The following is a 26525-nucleotide window of genomic DNA, read 5'->3' on the forward strand; positions in this document are numbered from 1 at the left end:
CAAGACCTGGCTCTGGTGGTGTTCTGTGTTTGACAGGCCCGTAGCACCAGCGAGGACACACGTCTGCTCTCCTGTGCACTGTAGTGGCGTTAAGTTTGCATTAAAAATAATTCGATATTTTGATCTTCCATCTCAACTTACTATATCATAACAGAGGTTTCACCTGGACAGGAGTTACACTGTCGTAGCCAAGGTGTTGGTAAACAAAAACATGATTTTTTGTTCGTTTTTTTTTTTTTTAAAGATTTAACAGATTTGCTGTGTGAATATTCTGTTGTGGCTCTCTCTGTGGACCCCCCACCCTCCCCCCAACCATGCAGACTCACGTAGTCGACGAAAAAGAGTCTATTCAGAAATGGAAAACGTACCGAGTAGACGGGAAAGAAACTTTTACTTTGAAAATTACCCCCCCCCCCCCACCCCCCCCCCCCCCCCCCCCCCCCCAAAAAAAAAATCAGTTTCATCCTCAGAAGTGGAGCCCTGTCATGTTTAAATGGCTTATCTCGCTCACAAAAGGGGGATTGCTCTTTTAAACTGGAGCATCTTAGCATAGTATTGATGGCAGGAGCTGGACGTTAAAGCATTGGAGGGGGGGGGGGGGGGGCTGGGGCTGTTTGAAGACTTTCACCTTTTGTCAAGTGACTTCAAAGTTTCCTTTTCCTCAGAACGGATGTCCAAATACCATCTGATGCATCCCTGTAGTCGTTTCGACCTGTGCAGAGGGGATAAGCAGATTAAGTCTAGTGGCAGTTAAGGCAGTGCTTTCCTTTATTGTATTTCATGTTATTTTATTCTATTTTGTTCTATTCATATGGACGACCCCCTCTCCACAGGTTTTCCCCTCTGTTGTAGTGTTTCATCTGCCAGATCGATCTGTATCTTGTATCATTCCTGGGCTGGTGATGCTGGATGGTTTCTTGTTAGGAATAGCAGAGGTTTGTGGCGGTGGGGGTGGGGGGGGGTTGGTTGTTGCGAGGGTATTGATCCAGTCTCGGCTGACAGAAAGGAGAGCAGAGCTAGCGCTGCAGGGCCCGGCAGACTGTGAGCGCATGCAGCAGCGTGCATAATGTGATTGAAAGGCAGTTAAAGTGGCGGTGACCTTTTCAGGGGAGATTAGATTGCCTGCCAAGACTGGTTAAAAGGAGTGATAACGGCTGATCAAGAAAGCTAGCCAGACAACTTCAGAGGGTAACGGGGGTGGGGTTTGCAAACACGATTCCAAAATCTGCTGGCAAAGAGAATGGAACGATAGTAGTATTTTTTTCGGGGGGTGGCTTACAAAAATCCGAAGTCATTTTTGTTATATTTGCCTGCTTTCAGAAAATTCATTCTTCTTGGGTTTCCAGGCCCTGTCTGCCTGCCTTCCTGCCTACTCTGTATTCCTTTATGCTCTTGTATTCTCCATTCAGGAAACTATCTTCAATTTGGTCTGTTTGTATGCTCTACCTTGAGGACTAGCCCTGGACAGACTGTCCTGAATTCAACCCGTGTAGCAGCCTTTTAGAATTGCTAGAGCAGCTGGATCTAAATTTTAATAGTCAAAGCAGGTTTGAAACAACCTTACCTTGCAGAGAGTCACTCAAAGCCACCCAAGTATTTATAGTGTTTATATTTATTTATTCTTTAACTGTGGATTTGCTGCTAACTACAAAACTGTAATCCAAGGAGGCTGTAATCAAAACTGGTGAGTTGCTTAAGTAAATTTGAAATCACTGTATCATGAACAGCCTGAAATGCCTGTGAACTAATTTGAGAGGTGTCTGGACATTCAGCAAACCTAGCAGAGGCCATCATTGCGTTGTGCTGCCAGAATGGCTTTCCAAACAAGTACATCTGTCTCTTTTGTATCTACCTCACTAGCCTTACCTCGGCACACTTTATTGAGTAACCTCCTGCAAATGCCTAACTGTGTTTGACACACGCCAACTCCCTGCCTCCACACCGGATAATTGCGTTGTCAACTGTTCAGGAAAGTGGCAGGTGACATCGCAGTCCGATTGATTGGCTGATCATCAAGGTAGTGACCCTGACAGCCGTCCAATCAATACAGTTTATACAAGACACTGTGATTGCATCTGTAACTAATTTAACTTTGAAACTCCCAGGATGCCTTCCCCATGATGCCCTACTTCCCCACAATGACAACTTGCCCACTTCCCTTCTTTCTCTTACTCCCAACCCCCAATTTCATTTTTATTCAGGAAGCACAATTGAATGACTTGCAAAAATCAATGGCTTCTTTTGCTGCGGTCTCGCATCTGTGAGCCCACCATGCATGGCCAACTATCAGTGCTGACTCCCAGATCAATATGCTGATCAATTGATTAAATTAACAGTGATTTTCTTTCTGCTCACAGCCCGCAAAAGCTCCTTGTGCCAGCCACCATTAGTGGTCAAAGTATCTATTTATTTATTTTTCTGGTTCGCGTTTGCACAAATTAATAAAATGTAAGCCTCATTAGCAGTTTATCGCTTGCCCCCCCCCCCCCCCCCCCTCCAAATGCCCTGTGTCAGTGGTTTAACCTCAGATTGCAAGGTCACCTGGGAATACAGGCCCAAGTTATATCCTGGAGCTTGCTTTTTGCTCTTTGCAGGTGACAAGCTGTGTATTGTGGGATATTTAGAAAGCACACAGCCTATTCTAGAGCTCAAAAGGGTTTAAATCCCACATAGATAAATATCTGTCTCTTGATTATATTATCTTCAACTTTGCTAAATTGCCATGTGGAAAATGTGTTTGTCCACGAGAGCTGTTACTACCACTACACCTATTTCACCGCCTTTCTGAACTAAGCAGCGTACTGTACTAACCCTTTAAAATGCTCAATCACTTCTCGGCATTTTGTTTGTGGGTTCCAGTTAAGGATCACTATTTGTCTGCGCAATACCTATTTCTTTTTATCTTTAGGTGAAACTAACAGCAAATGGGTGATTTATGCAGTGTGGCTATTGCTAACATATGTTTCTAACTGCCATGGGGACCAAATAAAACTTAAAAGGTTCCTTTTTATTTGATCACTAAAAACCACTGGTGCGTTTGTAAGAGATTTAATATTTGTGGTCTGTTTTATCCCCTTCTTCCAAATTAGGACCCCATCGCATAGTGTTACTAAGAGAGGCAGTCATGGGTTGTGATCCTAGTTGACACACTTACCTCACTGTTAAAACCCAAGCTGTCCCAGCATTTAACCCTTAAGCTGTTTGGCCAGCTCATATTCCAGGTGATCTGAAGTTTGTACCTGCTGTGTTATGGTTCCTTCAACAAACAGTTGTTGATATAGATAGATAGAGATAGAGAACATGCACTTTATTATTTATTTTAAATGCTTTCCATCTAAAAGAGTACTTCCAGCTGGTGAGACTCGTTGGTTGAATAGTTGGTTTTAAAATATGAATCATTTGTTTTGGACCAGGTTACAACCTAAAAACTGCCTTGTTGTCTGAGGGACAGTTTGGGCTGATCTGGAACTATCGAGCCTTGTAATGGGTTGCTGAAATGATGTAGGCACAGTCTCTCCTCCACCTCTTAGTGCTGATTGTCAGAAGACATAAAGGCTGGTGTATGCAGTGGTGTTAGAGAGAGAGTCCTTCAGTAAAGCTGAAAGGTGCACTCAGATTGAATGGGGAGTTTGTCTCACTGCTCATCTCCGGATTTTATAGAGGTGCCACTCAACGGCCAGCCTGGAATTACTTGTCGCAGTGTGTGACGGCTCGCTGACAGAACCGGGAACCGGCCTATTACTTTTGTTTTTTCTCAGCCAGATAGCCGTTACATCTCGACTGACTGTTTGTGGTTTAAGCAGGACGTGACAGAGGAGAGGAGATTAGGAAAGATCATGCAGAGGAGCCTGCATCTGGGTCTGGTGCTCTTTCATACCCTTTTAATAAAGTATTTACTGTTATTAAAGAAATATAGGAATTCATAAATAACATCCTCAACAAGCACAGCTGTTGTGGGAGCAGACTGAAGTGTGCTCTTGGTGAGAGATTTATTTAGGCGTAAGTGGAATGGAAAGGTTATTAGACTGCTTCAGGTTACAATGTGCAAGTTAACAGGTTTACTTGATGGTTTGACCACGATGTCTAGTAAGGGTAGTGGAGGTATATCACCAGGTGGATTAACAGTGTCCTCTGTCTGCCCTGCAGGAACTGGCTTTGTGACATGTAGCACTAAAGAAAACCACGACAGTGATGCAGATCTGGATGTGGATGGGGATGACACGTTGGAGTACGGAAAAGCACAGTATCCTTAAAACCACCAGAGTCTCATACACTAATGACATGGCTCTCTACACATGCTGCAAATCATTGTCATTAAAGAACAGAAAGCTACAAATGCAATTTTATAATGAAGAAGCTGGGGGAGTCACCAGATTTGAAATGTCACAGTATTACAATGTCTGAAAAAAACAAAGAAGAAAAAAAACAGGCTCCCTTGTCTAGGGTTATCTCTCAACCTGTTGAATTGCACTTGGCATCTTGTTTCCTTAACCATTTGCATTCAGGTATACAGAAGCAGACGTTATACCATGTTCAGGAGAGGAACCTGGAGAAGCCAAAGAAAGAGAAGCACTGCGAGGAGCCGTTTTAAAGTACGTTTGGCCACTTTTTTTATAATGCAGCTTCTTATTTTGAAGGACTGCAAGATGTTCAGGTGACTGTTTGCATTCATCAGTAAACCTTTTTTTTGCTTTCTAGTGGTGGCACACCCTCCACCAGGATAACGCCAGAGTTTTCTAAATGGGCCAGCGATGGTGAGTAAAGCAGTGTGTCTTTAGGTCTGTCCTTAGGTCCGTTTGTATATCCATTGGTCTGGCTGTATCTGCCATGTTTGACTGTAACCTATTGATTTATGTTTAATAGATTTAACCCTTTGCGGTCCATTTATTCAGCGCCCGTCAGGTGCGTCGGGTCCAATTTATTTTCACAAGCGCTGCTTATTTTATATGCACTGTTTTAAAAGCAATTTTAATCAAAGTAAAACAGGTTTAAAAGGCACTGCATATCAACAGGACACTCAGTACTGCATCTCCAGCCCTGCCCCACCCCTTGTTTGCTGTATTTATCACATACCTCGTCATAGTTGTGTATACTGATAAATCATCTCCTGGTCGCTTTTTTTATCACCAAACTCCTCAATAATGCGATCCAAGGCATTATTTTATTACTATAACATCTCTTTGGTGTTTCTTGGTGTCTTGGTAGGGGTTCAGTGCTGATGTCCTGTTTTCTGTCTACCTGTAGAAATGCCCTCAACGAGTAATGGGGAGAGCAGCAAGCAGGAGGCTGCGTCGACAGCACAGAAGACGTGTAAGAACAGTGATATTGACAAGTAAGTTATAACAGGACAGGATGGGGAAGTACACCGGCTGATGGGGTGCTTGCGATTCCAAATCTGTTCCCTTGTTCTGCTTAACTCTTTCTTTTGGAATTGTGAGTTTCAGACAAAAGTGTATGTCCCCCCTTCATTGTCAGTTTATCCTGGCAGACTTTGGAGATCTAACTATTTTTGTTTGTTCCGTATTCTATACAGAACAATGTTGAAAGATTGCTGGGATTGAATACAGTGAACTGGATTAAATGTATTTGCTAGTGGCTGTAGAACCATATATGGTTCGACTCTGTTTTACATGTCTGAGTAAATCTTCAGTTCTGCTGTGAACATTCGCTAGATCTTCTGTTAGAAGGTCATTTTATTTCTGTGTTTTATCATTTAACTGGTCCCCTTTTGTGTATTGATTTTTAGCAGGCAGTAATATTGCTTGCTGGAGTATGTGAACAAGATTTCGAGCAGTACAATTTCTTACTTTCATCATCTTGTTTTATTGTTCAGCCACAGCACCACTTGCTTGCTGACCCCAAGTGGGTTTGGCACTAAACTGAGGTGTAGTGGTGATTGATTTTGTGTTGCGACTTCATTTCATGAAATGGTAATTAGAACCGCACATGCCTGATTATAAACCCAAAGGACACATCGGTGGCAGGTGAGCTTACTGTATGTAGCAGTACATGTTGAACACCTGTAGTGTGTTTGTGAAATCACACATATGTGAGATTAGAGATGTTTTAAATATTGCTACAAACCCACATCTTGCAAGATTAGTTAACCTATTTTGATCTTGCATTAAGCTAATAATTTATATCAACGTTCAAAATATTCATTTTCTGATTTCCTTTTAACTTGGGGCTTCTGGGGTCCCACAAATAAAATTATGCTAATTTTCTTATTTCTGCGAGAAACAGGGTTTAAAATTTACTTTGGGTTAGATCTGGTCATTCAAATTGCCAGTTTCCTCTTCACGATACTTGTCACTCTCAAATCTATTTCAAGAAGAAACCCTTTGAACAACTGCTCAGTTCCTTTTGTACCTTAAAGGGTACATAAGGACCTTTTTATTTTATTGTGTTACATGTTCCCATGTGTTGTTACAACTATTTACATAAGATGTGTGTTTTAAATTTATTGTTTTTTACATTTTGACCACTTTTTAAATTGCATTCCTTGCCTCAAGATGGCTTTCCATGTACCTGCATGAACCTCTCAGAACTACATTTCCTATCACCCTCCAGCTCACTGGTAAATCCATCTCAGTTACATATGTGAGCAGGAGGATGATGGGAAATGTAGTTATGAGAGGTCCATGCAGGTACATGAAAAGCCATCTTGAGGCAGGGAATGCAATTTAAAGTGGTCAAAATGTAAAAAAACAATAAATTAAAAAAAATTAAACAATACACACACCTTATGTAAACAGTTGTAGCAACACATGGGGACATGTAACACAAATACAAAGTTCCTTATGTACCCCTTAAGGTGTTAAATGGAGGGATGGACCCCAGTATCTCTAGTACTTAAAATATTTAATAAATCCCACTGTTCTCTTGACAAAGTGATATCTCACAGCAGCCTGGCGCTTTCCTTTCAAGTAGGACCTGTGTTTCAATCTAACCTCACCCGAGAGAGAGAGAGGGGGGAAGCTAGCTGAGCTGGCGCTGTCAGCAAATACATTTAAATAACCTGTAAATGTAAAAGGGCAGCCTCCTCATCCCCCTGTTTCCCTGTCCTCATCCATATCCCCAGACATCTGCTTGTATTAAACAATTTCCATCCCTGTGTTCAAGCAGCTCACTTGCGTGGCCTGCCCCTGTGTGCTTGTGTGTGCACGAATCTGCTAACTGAATTGGTAATTGGGGTCAGTGCTCTGTTGCTGGTGGAAAGAGGGATGGTAGGAGGAGGTGTTGATGCCCCCTCCCCCCCCCGACAAAATCACCTCTTTGGCAACTGAAGCATGTCTTGAATAACATAGAGCTATGTTGATTCATACTATCCATGTATTTGTCACATCTGCCTAAACTAGACACCTACCTCCTATATATAGAGGATAACCCTAAAGGAGTCTCTTTTCTGCTGTATGTATGTATGTATGTGCCGAGGCACAGCAGAGGTTAACCTACTTGGTCATAATGCATTTTTTTAAAAATAGAATTAATTATGGTGTAAAGACTCGGGTAGCTGTGTTTATAGTTAATGGTTGTTTACTACCAAACACAGCATATATGCTACATGATTTCGTATGCTTCATTCAAATTGTTTAATATATAGAAGCAAATTCCATTGAAAATGTAGAATATTAAAAAAAGGAAATAAAGAATTACTGAAAAGATTTGTATATTCTGTTATTCATGAATTGAGGTGAAATAAGATTTGTACACGTTTACATACACTGGGTCTTATTGAGTTAAAACCCAAGACGTTTGTACATTGTGCCAGTGATCTACCAGTTCAGCTCATGTGTTTGAAGCTGAATCGACCTCTTTAGGGTTTAGAAGATTGTGACACTCCAGTAACAGCCTAAATATGTGTCCTTTTAATTAACTAATCAATTAATTGACTTGCTAATAAAGTCATTACTCTCTGTTAAATGAAATCCATACATGATGAAAAGCAAATATTTACAAGATAAGCAGCCGCCAGATCTTTAATATAATAAATGTGAAGTAGAGCACAGGCAGGATAGCTGTGGTATTGATCTGCTACTAAGGAATCATTATCAGACTAGACATGACATGTTTATCAGAGCATTTTGTGGTGCCTTCTATTTTTGAGATGGTAAAAGTAGGGGGCGGGTGGGAAACGCTCATAAAGACCTGAGTTTCTTGTTTAAATTAAAAAAAAAAAAAAAAAAAAATTGCTTTTCTGTTCTAGCATGGACCTGTATCTATGTGAACTCTAGATTAGATGTACACATGCACACTTCTTGCATTCAGTTGTGTGAATCTGAATTGTACTGTTTTCTTTAGTTTTTGATGTTCAGTCTGTAACACAGAGGGGAGACTCAGTGAACAGCCATGTGGTTCTAAATGTAGCAGTTGAAGCCTGACAGCTCAGATTGATTCATTGCGGCCTGTCGAGGTCGGTCTCCCTCTGTCCCGCCAGCCGCAGAGAATGCCTCTGGCATGATGTACGGGCTTTAAACGTTTTAGCCAGCCGAGGCATGAATCATTCCAGCTGTTTGGTGTCACTGTTAAAGTAAACAAGGAGAAGGGCCTCTGATTCCGATCGGAGTCGCTGGCTTTATTAGCTTAGTGCTGCTTGAGACAAGACACATGGATTTTTATTTCATGTTTCACTTCATATTTCCAGGGCTCGCTTCTTGTAATCCAGAAGGGTAGCGGCTCGTCTTGGTTTGGTTTTATTTTAAGGGGTGGGGGAGTAATAAAACAGGATGATGATATCATTAATCAATCAGGATGATGTCATTAATCAAGGTGTTTGGAAGGGGCGGGGGGTACGGGAGCCGCAGCTGGTATTGCTTTGCATGGCGTAATTAACTCTTTGAGGATTACTGTTCAGAGGATACTACAAAAAGGTGTATGTTTAAGGTTGGGTAAGAGGTGCTGGATAGATGACGCTGGCAACTAAGCCCTCTTGTTTATAATTGTTGAGTGATGTGTGGGTTATTTCCTAACCCTTCACATCAGAAAACTTGCATGGGTTTTAACTTGTATATAGGTAAAGTTGGGAAAGGGTAATACAATTAACCTTTATCTGTATATGTTTTTTTAAATTGTTTTTTTTTTTTTTTTTTAAATTAGTTTAACAAAAAAAAAGATTTTAAAATTATTAAAAATAAAAATAAAACTGTGGATCCAGTGAGCGGACTATAAATTGAATTTGTGTCCGCCCCTAGACAATATGTTTGTGAGGCTGTGCAGTGAAATCTCCTTGATGTGTTCAGTGAGCAGTTTCTATCCCATATGGGTAATGATCTCCGAGTCCTGAGGTCGGCCCCAGCCCTGCTCTTTCCAGATAAGATAAATGAGACTTTCCATGCTGGCAATCTGATTGTCGCAAAATTTCATGCTTAGCTTGAAACAATGGTTAAAATTTCCATGTAGCTCAGCAAGTAATTGAATCTGTCCTCAATTTATAAATGATGACTCTCAACCCTCCTGCCCCCCTCGATCCCCCACACCAGAGTGAAAAATTGTACAATTTCTTCCCTTCGTAATACAATTTATATTCGAGGTTTAGAGCCTTACAACATACGGTTATGCTGGAGTCCATTTTCATTATCCTGTGTCACTTTAAATACTTGTTAAACAGATGAGCCTTAAAGTAGAGGGGAGGGGGGGGGGGGGGGGGTGCTATATACACACTTGAGCCTATGCTCGGACATAAACAACCTTTTTGATATTCAAGATTTCATCATTTTACCCAATTAAACCAATTGGATGCCCTTACCAATAAAGCTAGAATCATAAAAAACCATACTATCTTTTAACTGAGCAGAAGGACACAGAGAAGACATTACGACTTGCAAAATAAATAGTATCATTAAAAGGAATATTTATTTTTGAAGCGTTTTTGGCGTGGTTTTGAAGGTTCAGAATATTTAGGAAAAGCCTGATCTTTAACCCTTTGCGGTCCATTTATTCAGCGCCTGTCAGGCACATCAGGTCGAATTTATTTTCAAACGCACTGTTTATTTTACATGCGCTGTTTTCAGATATTTTTTTTCCAGAGTAAAACAGGTTTAAAAGACATTGCATGGCAAAACTACATCAGTACTGCAGCTCCAGCCAAGCCCCACTCCTTGTTCGCTGTATTTTTCACGCTGTATTTTTCTTTATAGACTTGCATACTGATAAATCCTCTCTTGATCACTTGTATTATTACCAAACCCCTTAATAATGTGGTCCAAGTCATTATTTTATTACTAAAACATCTAAAAGGAATACCTCTGAAAATGTCTGATATTCTTTGAGCGCTGGATACAGAAGCAGCTATCTCCATTGCTGTGTCCGTGTTATCTCTGTGCTGCAGGGGCTAGCTGTATTGCTCAGATAAGCCCCTTTTTTTCGGTTTCATTTGGCCATTGAAAGGTTTCCTTGGCTTTTTTGTGGAGAAAAAAACGACTAGTCCTGTGCTTTTGCGTCTTTTTGATGATGTCGGACTGGAAAGGGAAAATTGTAATGTCGGACCTGGTCCGACGTAGGATCGCAAAGGGTTAGTTAAACGCTGCTTAACCCTCTGCTGCTCAGACCAAGCAATGAAATTGTGAGGCACCCAGTGGAGAAGTCACATAGAAACAGGGTTTTAGGGGACTGCCAGTGAGAAATCATCCAGAGCCCTGTCGGTTTTACTGTACAATACTTGTCTTTCCTTATATTCTGTGGTCATGTTCAGTTCCAACTCAAAAACGTGTAGCATCTGTAGTGGTTGTATGCATGCTCACTGGGTCTTAGTAAGAACTAGGCCATGGGGAACAATATTGGCAGCTACTTGCTAAAAAGATTGGAATATGATTCTGGAAAATATTGTGAAGGTAATTGCCCTAAACATGATGATTGGCCTATACAGATGCCAGAGAAGCTATTCCTAATACTTTACTGAGATTTACAATCAGTTCAGCTGCGTGATGCTGTCTTCTGGGACCCATAGACCACTAATTTTAAAGATGTTAACATGAGACATTGACGAGTCATGTAATCGCTCTTCTAGACACTACCACTAGCTTGCACCGTGAGATATACAAGACAGGGCTAGATAAACACGGATCTGAATAGATTGATATTGAAAGATCAAATGGAGAGTGAGAGGTTGACTATAGATAAAGATTATAAATAGATTGATAGAGACACAGAGCAGTAAATGGGGAGCAGACTGCATGGACTGGTATGAGTGCAGGTTGGAAATAGCTTGGAAGATGACGGACACGTGATTTAAAAAGTTACCGTAGAACTTCAAATACTTGCCGGTCTCTAATAAGCGCCGGGAGCTGCTGGGCTTTTATTGCGTAAAGTCTGTTTTATTAGTTTTTCATGTTTATGTATGTGCTGTTTTTGAACAAAATAAGAAGCTTAATTTTCAATGATCGTTGCCTATAAAAAGTCTACAGCTGTAATTGCTGCCAAAGGTGCTTCCACCCAGTATTAACAAAGGGGGTTGAGACTTATCCAATTATGAACTTTCTGTTTTGTGTTTTTAATGTATAATTTTTTTCTCAATAAAAACTTTTTTCCCCCTTAACAGTGTGGAGTATGGTGTGTAAATAAGTGGGGGGGGGGGGGGAAACCCTCATTTAAATTCATGAAACTCCAAGGCACTGACATAACTACATGTGAAAAAAGTTCAAGGGGGTGTAGCTTTTCTATAGGCACTTTAAATACAGAGTTTCTGCTATGAAAATGTTAGGTGTGATGTTCATAAATCATCCAGAGATATTAAGTTGTATCCGATTGTTTGTTCATATTGAAGCCTTTTTGAAATGGAGCTGCACATCTTGCGGCTTGTGGTGTTTAGTGCATTTGAGTCTTGCAATGAATATTTGTATTTTGCTCCTTTTCCAGCATTCTTATTTATCAATGTACACGTTATAAAAACAAATTGGTCACCTTTGCTTAGATTTTGTGATAAAACTGGTACTATTGATTTTGTTGATTTTTAAACAGTTTGAAGCATTTTTTAGTGTGTTGTGGGTCAACAGCATGAAGTTGTTTTTCGTATTAATACAGTTTTTTATGCGGTTGTTTTGCAATGAAGATTTGTTGCTGGTTAATTTTTCGATTGTCCATGCTTGCCAATATACACGTTTCGAGGATGAACAATAAATAAATATCTATTAATAAAGCATGATACTTATTGCTTTTATTAATTTTAAAACCATGTTTTTTCTTTTGTGCTGCAAGCCTACCTTAATACATGCGTGTGTTCTGATATTTACAGGGCTGTTTAGTAGATTTTACTGTTTATTATTATTGCAATACAAACTGTTACCCTCTGGCACAACCTTTAGTGAGGTTGCTGGAATGTTGTAATTTTCTTATGTTGTTTCTATAAGGTTGTTTGCAGGCAGATTTTTAGTGGTTGCATCTGAAGTATTTGAAGTTAGTGATCTTGCATAATAAACGCAGAGTCTCAAATAGTCGCCGGTCTCAAATAGGTGCCGGGGCTACTGGTAGATATTGTAAATGCACCTGCCACTGTGAAAGGAGTTGTGTGGCATGTATCAAACAGAAAGCCAGTAGCTGAATTCAAACACAAACAGACCAACTGTCACACGGTTAAATCTTCAGTACCCTTTCCATGAATAACCCCCCCCCCCGCCCCCCGCACTTCAGAATAGAGTGAGATTAAGAAACAGATTTGCAATAAATTCCTGGAAAATAAATATTCATCACAAGCACAGAGGGAAAGATCTTTATTGGGAAAAGTTTGACTTAGCTGAGATATATGGACGTTTCAGCGTGTGTTATTGTGTTGGCATTTATAGGCCTGTAAAGAAAAACTTCTAAATGCTCTGTACGAAAGATAGCACACCATGCTTTATAAGCAAGCACGCTAATCAAGACTAAATGGTTTTTTACAAGCTCCACACTAATAAGGGAAGATGTTAAAGTTTTATGCACAGGGTGCCGATCGTAGTTTAGCGAAAGAGAAATGCTGATATCATCGACCAAGGACTTGAAATTGTACCGTGCAAACTTGAAGTTTACTTTCTTGTGACCTTTATTTCCTCAAGAAATGTATTTTGAGTGTTTATGACCGGGACCTGGGGAATATCTAATTTAGTCTCACTGATTAACCAGTCACCTGAGGCTTTCAGCAGTATTGCAAGCTAGACCATGCTACGTCATTAATAATCCCTTGCGACAGAAATACAGTGGAGGTACTCGAACATAGTTGAGTCGCACTGTTTTACATAGTCTATACCTAGAGAATGGTTTTGATGAAAATGAGTACATTTTCATTATCAGAATTCTTTGTTAGTCCTTGATACAGTGCTTATAGTAATCAACAGTGTCGACCCAAGGGACTTTTTCAGCCTGAAAAAAGAAACAAGGACCAGGGGTCACAAATGGAGTTTAGAAAAAGGGGCATTCAGAACAGAAAATAGGAGACACTTTTTTACACAGAGAATTGTGAGGGTCTGGAATCAACTCCCCAATAATGTTGTTGAAGCTGACACCCTGGGATCGTTCAAGAAGCTGCTTGATGAGATTTTGGGATCAGTAAGCTACTAACAACCAAACGAGCAAGATGGGCCGAATGGCCTCCTCTCGTTTGTAAACTTTCTTATGTTCTTATGTTCTTAATCAAATGTGAAAATAATTAAATCCAGGAGACTAATGACAATACATAAATGTATGGCCCCTCTGAAATCTGCTAAAATAAAGTGTGTATCCAGTGATACTGCGAGGGAATGCAAGGCTGCTAGGAAAAGAGGCCATTTCCACCTGGGACTAATCAATCTGTGCGCAGTTAGACGGCAGAGGCGCTGGGGTCTGTAACCAGAGATAAAAGACATTGTCCCTGAGTGCATTGCCTTCCAGTCACCTGTGTGCCAGCTTGTAAGTGACTGTTTGTTGATTTTGTTTATTAAGCACCACAGGTCAATTATGAATTCCATGGCTGCACAATACAAAATTATTTAAAGGAAATTGCTTGTGATTGCCAGCTGGGAATGGAGGTGGGGAGGATGGGGGGTATAAAGTGTGCTGCTCCTTGGCTTAATTAAAGAAACAAAGATGGCACATGTGCTCATGAGAGAAAGGGGGATAGATCGGTGGAAACATTTTCACAAATGACCATTTGCTGGAGTCAGTCCTGTCCAGTCTTGTGGAGGATTTGTGGATGTGATAATTATTTGTTAATGATGTTAATGGATTTTGTTAGAACTAGGAAAGAGGATTAAGGATGTACCTATGCAGCACCTTGCCTTGGGAAGCAGGGCACAGAGGGAGATTTAGCCTGATAAGGAATGTCTGGTCCCTGTGCCTTCTCACTGGTACTCAATTAATGCATAGCAGGACTCTGCATTCACTCTTGGCTTGACATCGCAGCTCCCTCTCAATCAAACAGTGATGAGGATGGTAATAGTGTCCTCATTGTTATGGGGTGCAAGCCAGTAATAAATGAATGAATCAGAAAGCACTCTAACAGTGCATCGGCTAATACGAAAACTGGCATGGGGGGGTGATGCAATGCTAAATCAATAGGGGACTGTAGATCAGAGCTCCATCTCGTCGGAAAATTACCGAATTGCCATAAGCATCACAATGGTGCGATGCTGGACAATCAATGGCAGGGGTATTGATTTAGTTATTGTAAGTTTATATGCTGTAGAGAGTTAAATATACATTTACAAACCAAGAGCATTAATCAACCGGTATTTAGCAGGGGGGACAGAGCAAACCACAGGTGCAGGATGTAAATTGTGTGCTGGTAATCCTCGCTGCTCGCAGGCTTCAGGAAGACTGGTATTTTGTTAAGCAGGATGTGCCAGCAAAATGGATGTTATCTGCCAGTAAGGTTTGGGGATACCAGACATAGTGGTACCAACCTTTTAAGGGAGCGAGACGACAACACACTTACTGTTTCAACTTTTTGTTGATGTACAAGGATAAAGTTGTTTGCATCGCGCAGGCTTCTGTTGTATTTGCACACCTGTTTTGTTTACAGCTAAAATTCCAAGGGTTTTTGTGAAAGAACAAAAAACTTCTCTCGGCTGGAACTGGCAGTGCACTACACTCAAATATCCATTCACTGACATTTCAAGTGAGAAAGAACTAAATCGATAATAAAGTATTTGCCACATTTCAGCATTCTTGACACACAAAACACATGCAGAATGCTGATATTTTTTCAGTGCAGCTGTAACTCATTTGGTGTGTTTTACTATTTATCTTTAGCATCCTTCAGAGGTCTCCTGCCGTTACTGTCAATCCTCTTAAACTCAAATGCAATTTTCAAACGGCGACGCGCAACTTTTTGTATGCTGGGTGTGCTATGCTGTATAAAGTGCTGTGCTGCTGGAATTATATGATATTTGCGGTAGTTACGGGCTTGAGAAAGTGTTTCTTGACCAATGCCTCATCCCTCCCAGGATTACAGAAGACTCAACAGTGACGACCCTGGAAGCACTAAAGGCTCGGATCCGGGAGCTTGAGAGACAGCTGGCACGAGGGGACCGGTTTAAGTGTCTCATCTGCATGGTAAGGCTATATACAGTGATACTGACTGTCTTGTCAGTCTATCTTGCCAGCCAGTCTGTCTGTGTAATAACATTTTTAGGGCATGAGTTTAGTGAAGTTTAATTTTCAGTTTGTTTTTCAAACTTGTAAAAATATAAAATTATATTTTTGGGGGGGAGGTGGGGTTGTGTGTGAAGAGAGTTGTATCTCGGCATTTGAATCAATAATTGCTTTGTGTTACTTGAACAAGAATATCCAAGCTTGAATTGGAGGGTATTCAGTTATGTAACTCTTCACACCACTTCTTTAGAAGGCCAGAGACGTACTGATCCCCCCTGTGCTGTACAAAGGACAGTGATTTGTGAGCGAGTATGCTGAAAAAAGTGGACCGGTGTGTGTGTTTATTTTGTTTTTGTTTTTTTTAAATTTAAGAATGCCTAGGAAGATGAGCAACAGCAGAAACTACAGTACATACCCACAATCAGTGGTCTTCAACTCCACCTAGTGGATAGTTAATGTATTACATGCAGTTCTTTCACTGCAAGTGCATTACAGTGGACCAATCCTCCTCTTAAGAAGGGGAGGGTAGTTTGAAGAATGCTGAAACATGTACTATTAATACAATGCCCCTCTCTATTACTGTTTTTGAAGAAGTACCCATGGAAGTTGAGGTTGACTTCACAGAGCTGTACCTGAGCTTTTCTGTTACGAAGTGTGTTGAGTTCTGTTATGAATAAAATAGTGTGATATTCACAAAACTGTTTAAGACTGGCTTCTTTAACAGTCTACAACCGTATTAATAAATATCACATTTTTATTTTATCCATTTAGCAGACTTTGAACTTTATGAGTAGAACACATGTCAGTTGGTAGTAAAAGTAAAATTTTCTAGTAGGTCTAATTAGGTTTTGTTTGGGTTATGTAAAGAAAAAGGACTATGGTGGCTATAGTATTGAGAGGCTTTACCTGCCATTTATTGTGTTTATGTGTGCGTTTTGTTTTTGTCTGTGTTTTCTACTTTTAGTTTCCACATTCTTGTGCTCAGTGCTGCTTTTGAATTCCTTCCAGCGGAAGAAATTCCTAACAAGTGCTGAAGACAAGAATATGGAACCTGAAAGTAACAAATCTGACAGTCTGGGCGCAAAGAAACTTCCGCTCAGCATATACTGTTTATATAGAGGCTACGTAATGGGGTGCTGTGGAGTAAAACGGGTGTCCCCACCCATGAGGGTAAGACTTTCTTCTCATGCCATGGTTGGAATGGAGATTGAAGATGAAATCATCATGCTGTCTTTAGAGCCGTGTTGCTTCTTGCCTCTGCAGCGCTGCTACATCTGTAACGTCTGTCGTGCTGTATTTATTAACCCTGTGTGTTACCAATGTAAGAACACACTTGGCATGTGTTAAGATTATTTGGTTTTAAAGCCATGTTGGTTATCTCTCTCTTTTTTCTTTTATTAATATATTGATTTGTTTTTTGTTGTCAGGATTCCTTCACAATGCCTCTGACCTCTATTCAGTGCTGGCACGTACACTGTGAAGAGTGCTGGCTTCGGACTTTGGTAAGAGTCTTTTATCATTGAATCATTTTCTCACCATTACTAATGGTGTGTTTTTAGGGTAAAACTCAATGTAGTATAATTGCTGTAATATATTTTCTCCAAAGATTAAAACAAGGTGAACGAGAACATAATGTGTTCTTGGTATTTCCTATTGACCCCAGATCTCAGAAGATGTCTTCATGGCGGTTTGCCATATACAATTAGAAGCATTAACAGTGTGCCAAGAATGCAGTCTTAAAGCGTACATGTTGATGTGAGGAAACTTAAAGAAGTGTACACATTTTGAAGTAAGGAAAAGAAAAAGCAGCTTCAGAGCATGACCATTGCAGTGTCACCTCCAGAGTCGCCTGATTTACGCCTGCGATTTGACACTGGAGTTTATGGTGGCTGCAGCGTGCTCCTGTGCCAGGGATGAATGTGCCAAACAGAAATACAAAATTAGTTCTGCTGATCAGGATCTAGTACTAGACGTCGAAGAGCATATCAATAAGTGAAGGTGCAATGGGAAATTCTGTATTTTACAACATAAGCATGTGTTCTACATTACGTCCCCCCTTGTACACCAGAATACATCCTGAAACTGTTTAGTATAAATGTCCCTTCCCATCTCAGCAGTTTGGACTGGGCCTCTTTGAAAGGGAGCCAGTCTGCACAAAATGGGCTACCCTGTAGAACTCTCCTACATTAACAGAAACCTGAAATTCTTTCTTGATTTAAGAGTAAGTCGGATCTTCTTTTTCTTTCTTTCTTTCTTTCATTCCTTACTTTCCAGCACGTCCCCCAGGGGAACAGGTTCTGATTATCCGCTAATACATTCTGCTACTACACAAGGAAGCAATTAATAAGAAAACGCTCATCTGTTTCGCAGCCACGGCCGTTTTCCAATATACAATTTATTAAATAAGTTTTTTTTTTTTTGTTTTTTTTTTTTATCACAAAGCCCACTGTTTAAAAGAAAGGGGGAGGGGCTGGAGGGGCAAGTATAAGACATTTCTGCTTGCTGCAGCAGCTTGTTACTAATGTAGCCATTAAAACATTGCCCGAAGACAGCAATAAAAGCAGCACACTGGGGCTCCTTGCGTCTTGATCAAAGTAAATGCGTGTAATCTCGTTACTGCTGCCCTTTTTTATGAATTTAATAGAGCGCAGCAGCTGGCGTATGATGTGAGAAGCCCACGCGGTACATTGTTCTCATTAAAATCAGGTAACTCCTTTGTTTTATAAGAAAAAAAGGCTTTAATTTCTTTAAGCTGGATAAAGGGAACTTTTTTGTTCTTGCCAACAAGGGCAATAAGAAAACCAGCTAAGAAGTAAAAAGAGAAATAAGAGAAGGGATTCTTATGTCTCCAGAACTATAAACAACTTGTTAAAGTTAATTAAGTAATAGAGGAGCAGAGAGCGCAGACTGACTTGGAAAGGTGCGGTTTGACCTGTTGGTTAAACATCAAGGTGGGCAGAAGCGATCTAGTGGATTTATTGACATGTAGAACCATTTGGAGTGTTTTCCAAATACAACCACCATGAGTAGGTTTTTCCAAAGCAGCAGTCTGGTATTTTTAAGACTGAGGACCTAGTCACCCTCCACCCCTCTGCATATGTCACAAATAAACAAAAAGCAAAACACTTGGCTTGGAAGCTAAAAAAGAGAGCCACAAATCCTCTTTGCACCTGTGTGCCAGAGTTAGCATGTAGTTGATGAGCATAGCGGAGGTCTCGACCAAGCAGGCTAAATCCCAGGGCGTTTGCCAACGGATGTGTGCTCATGTCAGGGTCCGGACCAGTTCCCTTCCCTTCAGAGAGAGTTAATAGATGATGAAGCTGTTTCCTTCGACAGTTGGCAGGTATTGACACGGTACCAGTGTGTTATGAAAACTTTAGAATTTCAGCTGTTCCTGGAATTAAAATAGCTGTAAATAACAAACTCCCCGTTAATCCTGGTGCTCTGTTTCCATGGCTTTTTACACTTGTAAATCAATGAAGGTGGAAAGATGGAATTTTAAATTCATCAATTCATTCATCACTTTTTTAACATTGCTTTTGGAGGGACTGTCTTGTCAAGGTTTGTACGGAATACTGTCCGCATTTCCATAAACAATTTGCTGGTCTGTTTGAAGCTTCCTTGCACTGTAAGAAATGTGTGAGAAAACAACATAGGCACGAATAAATCAGGGTTGTTTAAGTCATTGTGGAGATCTGTGTGCCAGCGCAGGGGGGTTTGTTAAAAAGGAAAGGCTTGATCAGGTCTGCTAACCCAGCAATGAGTTTATGATTTCTCGGGGAGCTCACCACTTGCTCTGCACTTTCCTTTATTGGCAGGCTGTGCTGCATGAGGTTTGCAAGAGCTAAACTGCCTCCCTGCCGATGTCTGTGTTAAACATACTGTGCTCCCTGCTGGGACATGGAGAAGAGACCACACACAGAGGGGGCTTTTTACCCTTTAACTAAACATTGATAAAACTTAATAGTGTGACGGACATTGATTTTATTACATGTGAATGAAAGGATTGGGGAAAGACTCCTGTTGTGTTTCCAGGATTTACAGTAAACTTACACATCTGAACTGTTTTGTCTAGCGCAGAGTGCAAAGTTCATAGTAAAATATGATCATTTGATTTTGTTTGTTTAAATCCAATGAAGTAATTGGGTTTAGGTGGACACATATGAAATTGTAACCTTTTCACCCCCAGTTAACTCTGATTGTGTAAGGGTTCGCACATAGGGACATTGACTCTTGGATAATTTCCACATCTGTACTAGAATTCAACCATTAAAACAGAACTAATGATTGAGTCAACAAGTGGAACTGAGGCAGAACAATAAAACATGTCGATCCTTTGTCTGCAATGAGGGGCGTTAGTGACACAGTTCAACACCTTGCTCACTGCTCCTGAATGCAAGATGGAGAAAAGATTCCCAGAGTATTAACTGGGGTGTGGAGGCATTTAATATGGTGATGTCAGAGTGCAGGGCTGAAGAATTATTAAGAAAAATCATGTGAGACATAAACTGTAGTAACTTATTGGACCAGGTACCTTTGGTTTTAAATTGTATAAAAAAAAAAAAAGAAAGTAAAATACTAGTAAGCTGGATTTTCTTCTAAATAATGTGATCATTACTTAAATGATCCAGAGGTATGGTGCCTGTGGAGTTGATTAAAATATTGTCCTGCCATCTTTTGAGCAGTCATTCTTTTGCAGTCATTGGTAAAAATGTTCTGTTTGAATCGCCATGTGACATTTCCACAAGCAGTTTAGAATTAAACCTTGTTTTCTCTCTTGTCTCCCAGGGTGCCAAGAAGCTCTGCCCACAATGCAACACGATCACATCTCCTGGGGACCTGAGGCGTGTCTACTTGTGAAGAAGCAGCTAGCTGGCTGGCCCGTCAAGTGGCTGCATCTTGTTTTGGAGTTATTTGAATTTTGTTGTTGTATTTGAGGCCAAATTTTTAAAGCACCTCCTGAAACTAAGAGACTAAAGACTGCCTCTGTAAAGGACGCTGTTGGAGGTGACCTTGCAAACTTGACCTCGGAAAAGAACCTGTTCATTCATTTAGATCTTCTTGTGACAACGATATAGACCTGAAACACCCCCCTCCATCAAGGCTGGCTTTCTGTGGTATGAACATATTCCCCTTTTTTACTCTGGTACAGTCTGGTACAGAATGGCAGTATTGTTGCAGTGTTGCTGGTACCAGATTTGTTGAGCCCAAACCCTGCTCACCCTCCTGTCATCCCACAGAGATTGATGGGAGGTGCCAGCTGCCACCTGTATTGCTGCTTCTGTCCCCACTTAAACCACACTGTCCAGGAGGACCAGACTGAAGATGGTTTAGGTGCCAGTATTTGGTAGGAGAGCATCCATAAAGACTTTGCTGGACCTCAAGACGACCTTGGGACCCCCTTCGTTATTGAGTTCTGTGCTTTTAATTTTTTTCTTGTGGTGTTTTAGTGAACCAAATTAAAAAGAAGTAGAAAAAAAAAAAGAGCTGAAGCACATGTAAATATAGTCTGTGTATGTTTACAATGTTGTGTATTCATGAATAGAATTAAACACACACACATTGTATAGACTAAAAGACTTTTTTGGGTGGGGATGAAGTTCAACATGTGTAAGATTGAGGGACTCTCAGTCTTAAGCAGCAACCTTCTAAAGGCTTGTTGTCATTCATTGTACAGAAAGAAAAGTGGTGTATATTTCTTCATTTAAATGTAAAGCAACTGTAGTATGAAAGAAGAAGAAAGATTAAAAACCCATAACTTTTGAGAAATACTTTAAATGCTTTAGACGGGGAAAAAAAACAAAAAAAAAACAGGTTTGTCTTTAGTTGTAGCGTACGGGCTGTTTGTAAGTTAGATCCCTGACAAAATAAAGTATGAAACTGCACAGTGAAACTGGTTGGCACTCTGAATTTGTTCCTTTTGTTTTCCTTGACACACCGCTAGCCTACATTCAAATTAGTTTTTGAAGAGTGCTCAATTTACCATAATATAGAAATCACCTTTTTTATAATTTAAATAATTCCATATACAGAAATACATGAGGGTTAAATGTACAAATTACAGGATGTTGTGCGGAAGAATGCAAAAGTTCAGTCAGCTTAGTATGATGTGCGCTCCTTAAAATGAGCACCTAAAACAAAGAATGCTCCCACCTACTGCAAGCTTGGTTTTTCTTTTGCAAGATGTAAAGCAGTGACACCAAGTCGCCCCAAGATTTCCATATGTATAGCACTGAGAAGCCGTCTACAGTAACTGATTCTGTGAGTTGAAGAATCTCTTACCCAACAGCAGTCAAGATGTTTTTTCCTGTTTGCCTTAGTTTTAGAGGCCAGGAGACAGAAATTCATTTTTTTAAAGCACTTCAAATGTTATAGGTCTAGTCGAAAATCTTTTTTTTTTATTCCATTTTCCATCTTTAATTCTAGGAAAGTTAACTAAGCCTACTGCACACAAACAGCAGTATAGATGCATGGGTAAATTCAGAACCTAAATTTGGAACCTGGTAACCATTTTTCTGAAAAAAAAAAAAAAAAAAAAAAATATATATATATATATATATATATATATATATATATAATATATATATATATATATATATATATAATATAATGAATAGATACAATATATACTTACTGCAATCAAATAAATCAAAACCCATACTGACTCTGTCAGTTTATCGACATGTAGTACCAAAAAATGACAATTGAGGGCAATGGAAAGTAGCCCTACCCTGTTAGAATTTGAGGTGTTTACATTTGTTCATTGTACTATTTGCTGCATCACTAATATGTATTAAGAAATTGTTGCTTAGTCAAACAGCCTATAATTCTAAGGGCAAAATGTTTTATCTTCCATTATAGAATTACTGGAAACTGAAAAAAAATAACAACTGACTTGCAACCCTACATTGAAGTGATGCAATCTTTACAGATGCAGAGAACCTGAATAAGGATGACTCTGATTGCCAACCACTGCACAGTACAGATTTAAATGTTTATTACTTCAAATAAAGTGCCCTTTACTCTGTCTGGCTGCATATCCCAGGATAAATCAAGGTACTGGGCTGAGCGTTAGTGTGTTGGGGCCTACATGAGCGTGCAAGGCCTCTGTCATCAATGAGGCCTGTTCCTGAGGGAGGGAGTGGTAGCGCTATAGTAATTTGTTGAACAACTGTGTGCTTGTATTCGTAAAACAATATGTATACTGTAATAATGTTTGTTTCTATGTAAGCAGAGTAAAAGAAAAGAAAAAAAAAAAAGTACCCTCACTATATAGAAAATAAAGTAGCAAGTAAGGAATATCAAGGGCTTCAGTTGTAGCCAACTTAAACTATTGTCATTCAGTACAGTCAATTTCTCTGCCTCCATTTCTATTTGAATACATTTCAAATCCCACCCTTTAATACAGACATGTCAAGAAAGTACCACAGCATAATTGCAAATATATTTACTGTTGTCTTTTGGGTTTTCCTTTGCAGGAGGTTTAAAAAAAAAAAAAAAGTGAAAATTGAATCATTAAAATATAAATCTGAAATTGCACATAAACGTTTTGAAAGTCTTGAATTATACTAAATATTGAATTCCACACATATGAATTAGCACAATCTTGGGACCTACTGTATTGTCTACTGCACTACTGCAGTTTCAGCAACATGTGGTTTATCCTAATGTATAGAAAGGGGCAGAGCAATTCCAAAGGGCCTGTTACACTGAGTAAACCTCACCAAGGACACGAAATCTGCCCTGGCCTTGCCTAAAGCACTGTCCGTCATTTCTTATAGCAGCAGTTTTAGATTCTAGTGTTTATTCAAGTGTCCCAGTTGTATCCCACCGCTTTGATTTGTAAAACCTCACAAACACAACTGCCTAATTTCAGTGCTTGAACCAGGGACTGTGGAGGTTAAAAATAAGTAATTATAATTTGTTTATGGTTTATCAATACACTTGCAGACAGAGATTGACAGTGGAATTGCCCTCCTGCCGATTCAATTTACTGTATTAACCCTATGTGGGATTACGGGTTGCATGCAGGATATTTAATTAGATGGACCTCATTACAAATTGTTTAATCAGTTTCTTACTGTTTTTAAAAAGATGTGCTTGAACTATTTTCATTGTCACATTGTACGTTCCTTTTATACACTGTTCACTCTTTTGTCCAGCTTGCTGGACATAAAACTGGTGAAATAACAATACCATTATGCTTTTGCTTGGTTTTGAGTAATTTAGATGTTTCTTGGAGTTGCTGATGTTGCCATGCAATATAGGGTTAGTAACAGGGCCAACGTGCATGTTGGAATTAGGGGAGGCTCTGACAGGCGATTCTCTTATTTGCATATATACTGATTATTTTGGTTGTAATATTTGGAATGAGGGTTAAGGTTTCCCTATTCTTCAACTGCTATTATAACTACTAGAGACTAAATCAATCACGCCCCAAAGAAGACAAATTGCACAAGGTGGTTTCTTGAGTTGTGTCAGATGATGTGTGTCATGTATATTCTCTAAAATGGTACGTGTCTTTCCCGTTTGTAAACTACATTTGGCATCAATTAAAGGAACATAAATCTTAACTGGCTGTCCTGTGATTGTGTTCTGTGTGAACTGAACCTTTCCTCTGCTTTCTTCAAAACCAGATAGATGGCTGACTCTTTTGGCACGTGCTGCTTCTGGAATTCAGAGCAATGCCTGTTAAAACTGTGGGGATGACCAGAATCTGTTGCGACTTGAATGTAAATATTTTAATTTGTGTTTTAAACCTTCATTGCACCTTTAATTTCTGCATTGTCATGTTATATTTCACGCACTGTTAAAATAGTCTAAAACTAAGCTCCACAGAAAATCCCACAGCAAGGCTACCATGAAATAAAATAACTATTTAAAATGTGCAATTACAATAAATAAAGCAGTAGTCTACTGGCTTTTTAATTATTACAATACTTCACAATACTAATGTGTGAGTGGCTATCTTTCAAAAATGTCTTTCCCTATGTAGCCACCTATTGATATAAAAGCATTTCAATGACCTCTGCGCCTGTTTCAATATAGGACCTGTTGTCTTTTAGTGCCTCATTTTGTAACAACAAATGTGCTCAGACTTCTTCCTTGGGCTCTATTGATAATGATATAGCTCAACAGTTATTACCTGATTAAATAAATTGGAAAGAAAGGAGATTCTTTATTATTTATATTAGCCCCAGAGAAACAACAAGATGAGGCTGAGATTGTGATATCTGTGAAACTGAAACATAAATGACAATATATCCAGTTTAGTTGAAGACTGATAAATCAGGCTACATTACTTACATACCTGGGACAGAGGAGCATTTTCAGTCTTTAGAGGGAATTATTCACAGTGGCGAAGTCCCCAAGTGCAGATGAGTTCAGCTGGTATTGAGTTATTTATTCATGATCAGCAATTGACTTGTTTAAGACAAAGCCTTGTGTACATGTGTGTCCTGACTGGAGCAAGCAGCAGTAGCTGCGTACAGTACACACAACTCACATGCAATACATTTCCGTAAATCTTGGACGATCTCACCAGCTACAGTAAGGTAACATTAGGTAGTTCAGAAATCCAATGGAAAAGAATACTATAGTAGCGTGCCCACCTTTTTCAAGCTCTAACTGAAGTATACATAAATGTGCACCAATTCATGGCAGAAATTAACGAATGAGTTTATATTTTCAAGATTTCACAAATCAATTATTTTATAGCATTGTTTTCATTGATCTCACAGGTTTTGTTAGTTTAACTTTTTTTTTTCAACGACCTTCTTCAAGAATATCATGCTCAATCAGACTTCATGACTCTTCTCAAACCAGACTATGCTGACTACACACCTATTTTTCTTTCTCGCATTTTGACATGGAACTACAAAAACTGTGGTTGACGGTGAGATATTATTTAACGCACTCAGATGCTGGACCAGGTATGTAAAACCTCATTAGAATTGACTAGTGGATGTGTAGAACAGTGACCTTTAACCCTATAAATATGATATCTAGAGGTCAAACAGAAAAGGGGTTGAAGGAGGGTGTGTGTGTGTGTGTGTGTGTGTGACATATTAAGCCGGGGGTGTCTTATTAGTTAAATAAAACAGTTATAAAGGCTGTATTATTTCGCAATCTTTTCTGACAGGGGTTGTAGTTGAGACCCGAACTCATCCATAAACTGTGCATTAAGAGGCCTGTGGCCGGGAGTCAGGTTACCACGAGGCCTGGAGCCTAAGTGGTTTTGGTACTAGGGATCAGGGTTTAAAGTCAAGGCGGATCTATAGAAATTGCCTTTGGAGGTCAAAGCTCCAGCTGATTGGGGAATATAGAGTGTGGCGCCATTATTGCCAGTTTACAAACATCTACATAGACTAATCAATAGGACAGGCCTTCCATACTTTGTTCTGTAATTCCCCTATTACATAGGCTGTCTGTTCCAATGGTAATTTACACCTTCACGTGGGAATTTTATTTAAAACCAGCTTCTCTTACCTCCCAGCACTCAGGATATTGCTGGTATACAACTCATTCAATTAGGAGATCCTTCCGCCATTACCTTCTACAAGATTGATCCACCAGACCGGTTTGTTAAGAGGGTTTAGCTTTAGATTCTGTAACATGAACAGGGTTAAAAAACCAACAACCCACATCTAGCACCACTCACTGGATTAATAGGTCATCTATCTGCCCAGAGAATACTTCAATTTTTCTATTTTTTGGTATATTTATTCCAGCATATGTAGTTTGGTCTTCAATAAGGTTCTTTAATCAAGACATTTTCTTTTTATCAATTAATCAGTACATGCAAACAATGAAGCAATCATTTAATCATATCTTAAGGTGGACAATTCAAATCCAATGTCTCACCTCTTATTAACATTATCACAGGTCCTCTTATCGTTGAATATGATCATGACAAAAAACAAACGTTCTTCAAAGAATGTTTCTGCTTGCTTTATAGTGTTTCTGCATTTCCCGTGATATGTTTTTAT

At 39.6% G+C, this 26525-nt stretch overlaps 1 protein-coding gene across 9 annotated transcripts in view; it reads left to right on the plus strand.

Annotated features, from left to right (window-relative positions):
- The window catches only part of LOC121326694 (E3 ubiquitin-protein ligase RNF220-like), a 140340-nt gene extending 118910 nt beyond the window's left edge, over nt 1–21430 (plus strand). For 5 of the 9 annotated variants that reach the window (XM_041270073.1, XM_041270072.1, XM_041270074.1 and 2 more), the window contains 8 exons: nt 4147–4243; nt 4506–4592; nt 4699–4754; nt 5245–5332; nt 15390–15498; nt 16546–16707; nt 16965–17039; nt 20326–21430. In XM_041270073.1, coding sequence (XP_041126007.1) covers nt 4147–4243; nt 4506–4592; nt 4699–4754; nt 5245–5332; nt 15390–15498; nt 16546–16707; nt 16965–17039; nt 20326–20397 — 746 coding nt within the window. In that variant the 3' untranslated portion in view covers nt 20398–21430. The remainder of the gene's footprint in view (nt 1–4146; nt 4244–4505; nt 4593–4698; nt 4755–5244; nt 5333–15389; nt 15499–16545; nt 16708–16964; nt 17040–20325) is intronic. The other 4 variants (XM_041270076.1, XM_041270078.1, XM_041270079.1 and 1 more) reach the window with 1 other exon arrangement.
- The last annotated feature ends 5095 nt before the right edge of the window (nt 21431–26525 follow it).

The sequence above is a fragment of the Polyodon spathula genome, chromosome 14 (genome assembly GCF_017654505.1).
Source record: "Polyodon spathula isolate WHYD16114869_AA chromosome 14, ASM1765450v1, whole genome shotgun sequence".
Classification (NCBI taxonomy): domain Eukaryota; kingdom Metazoa; phylum Chordata; class Actinopteri; order Acipenseriformes; family Polyodontidae; genus Polyodon; species Polyodon spathula.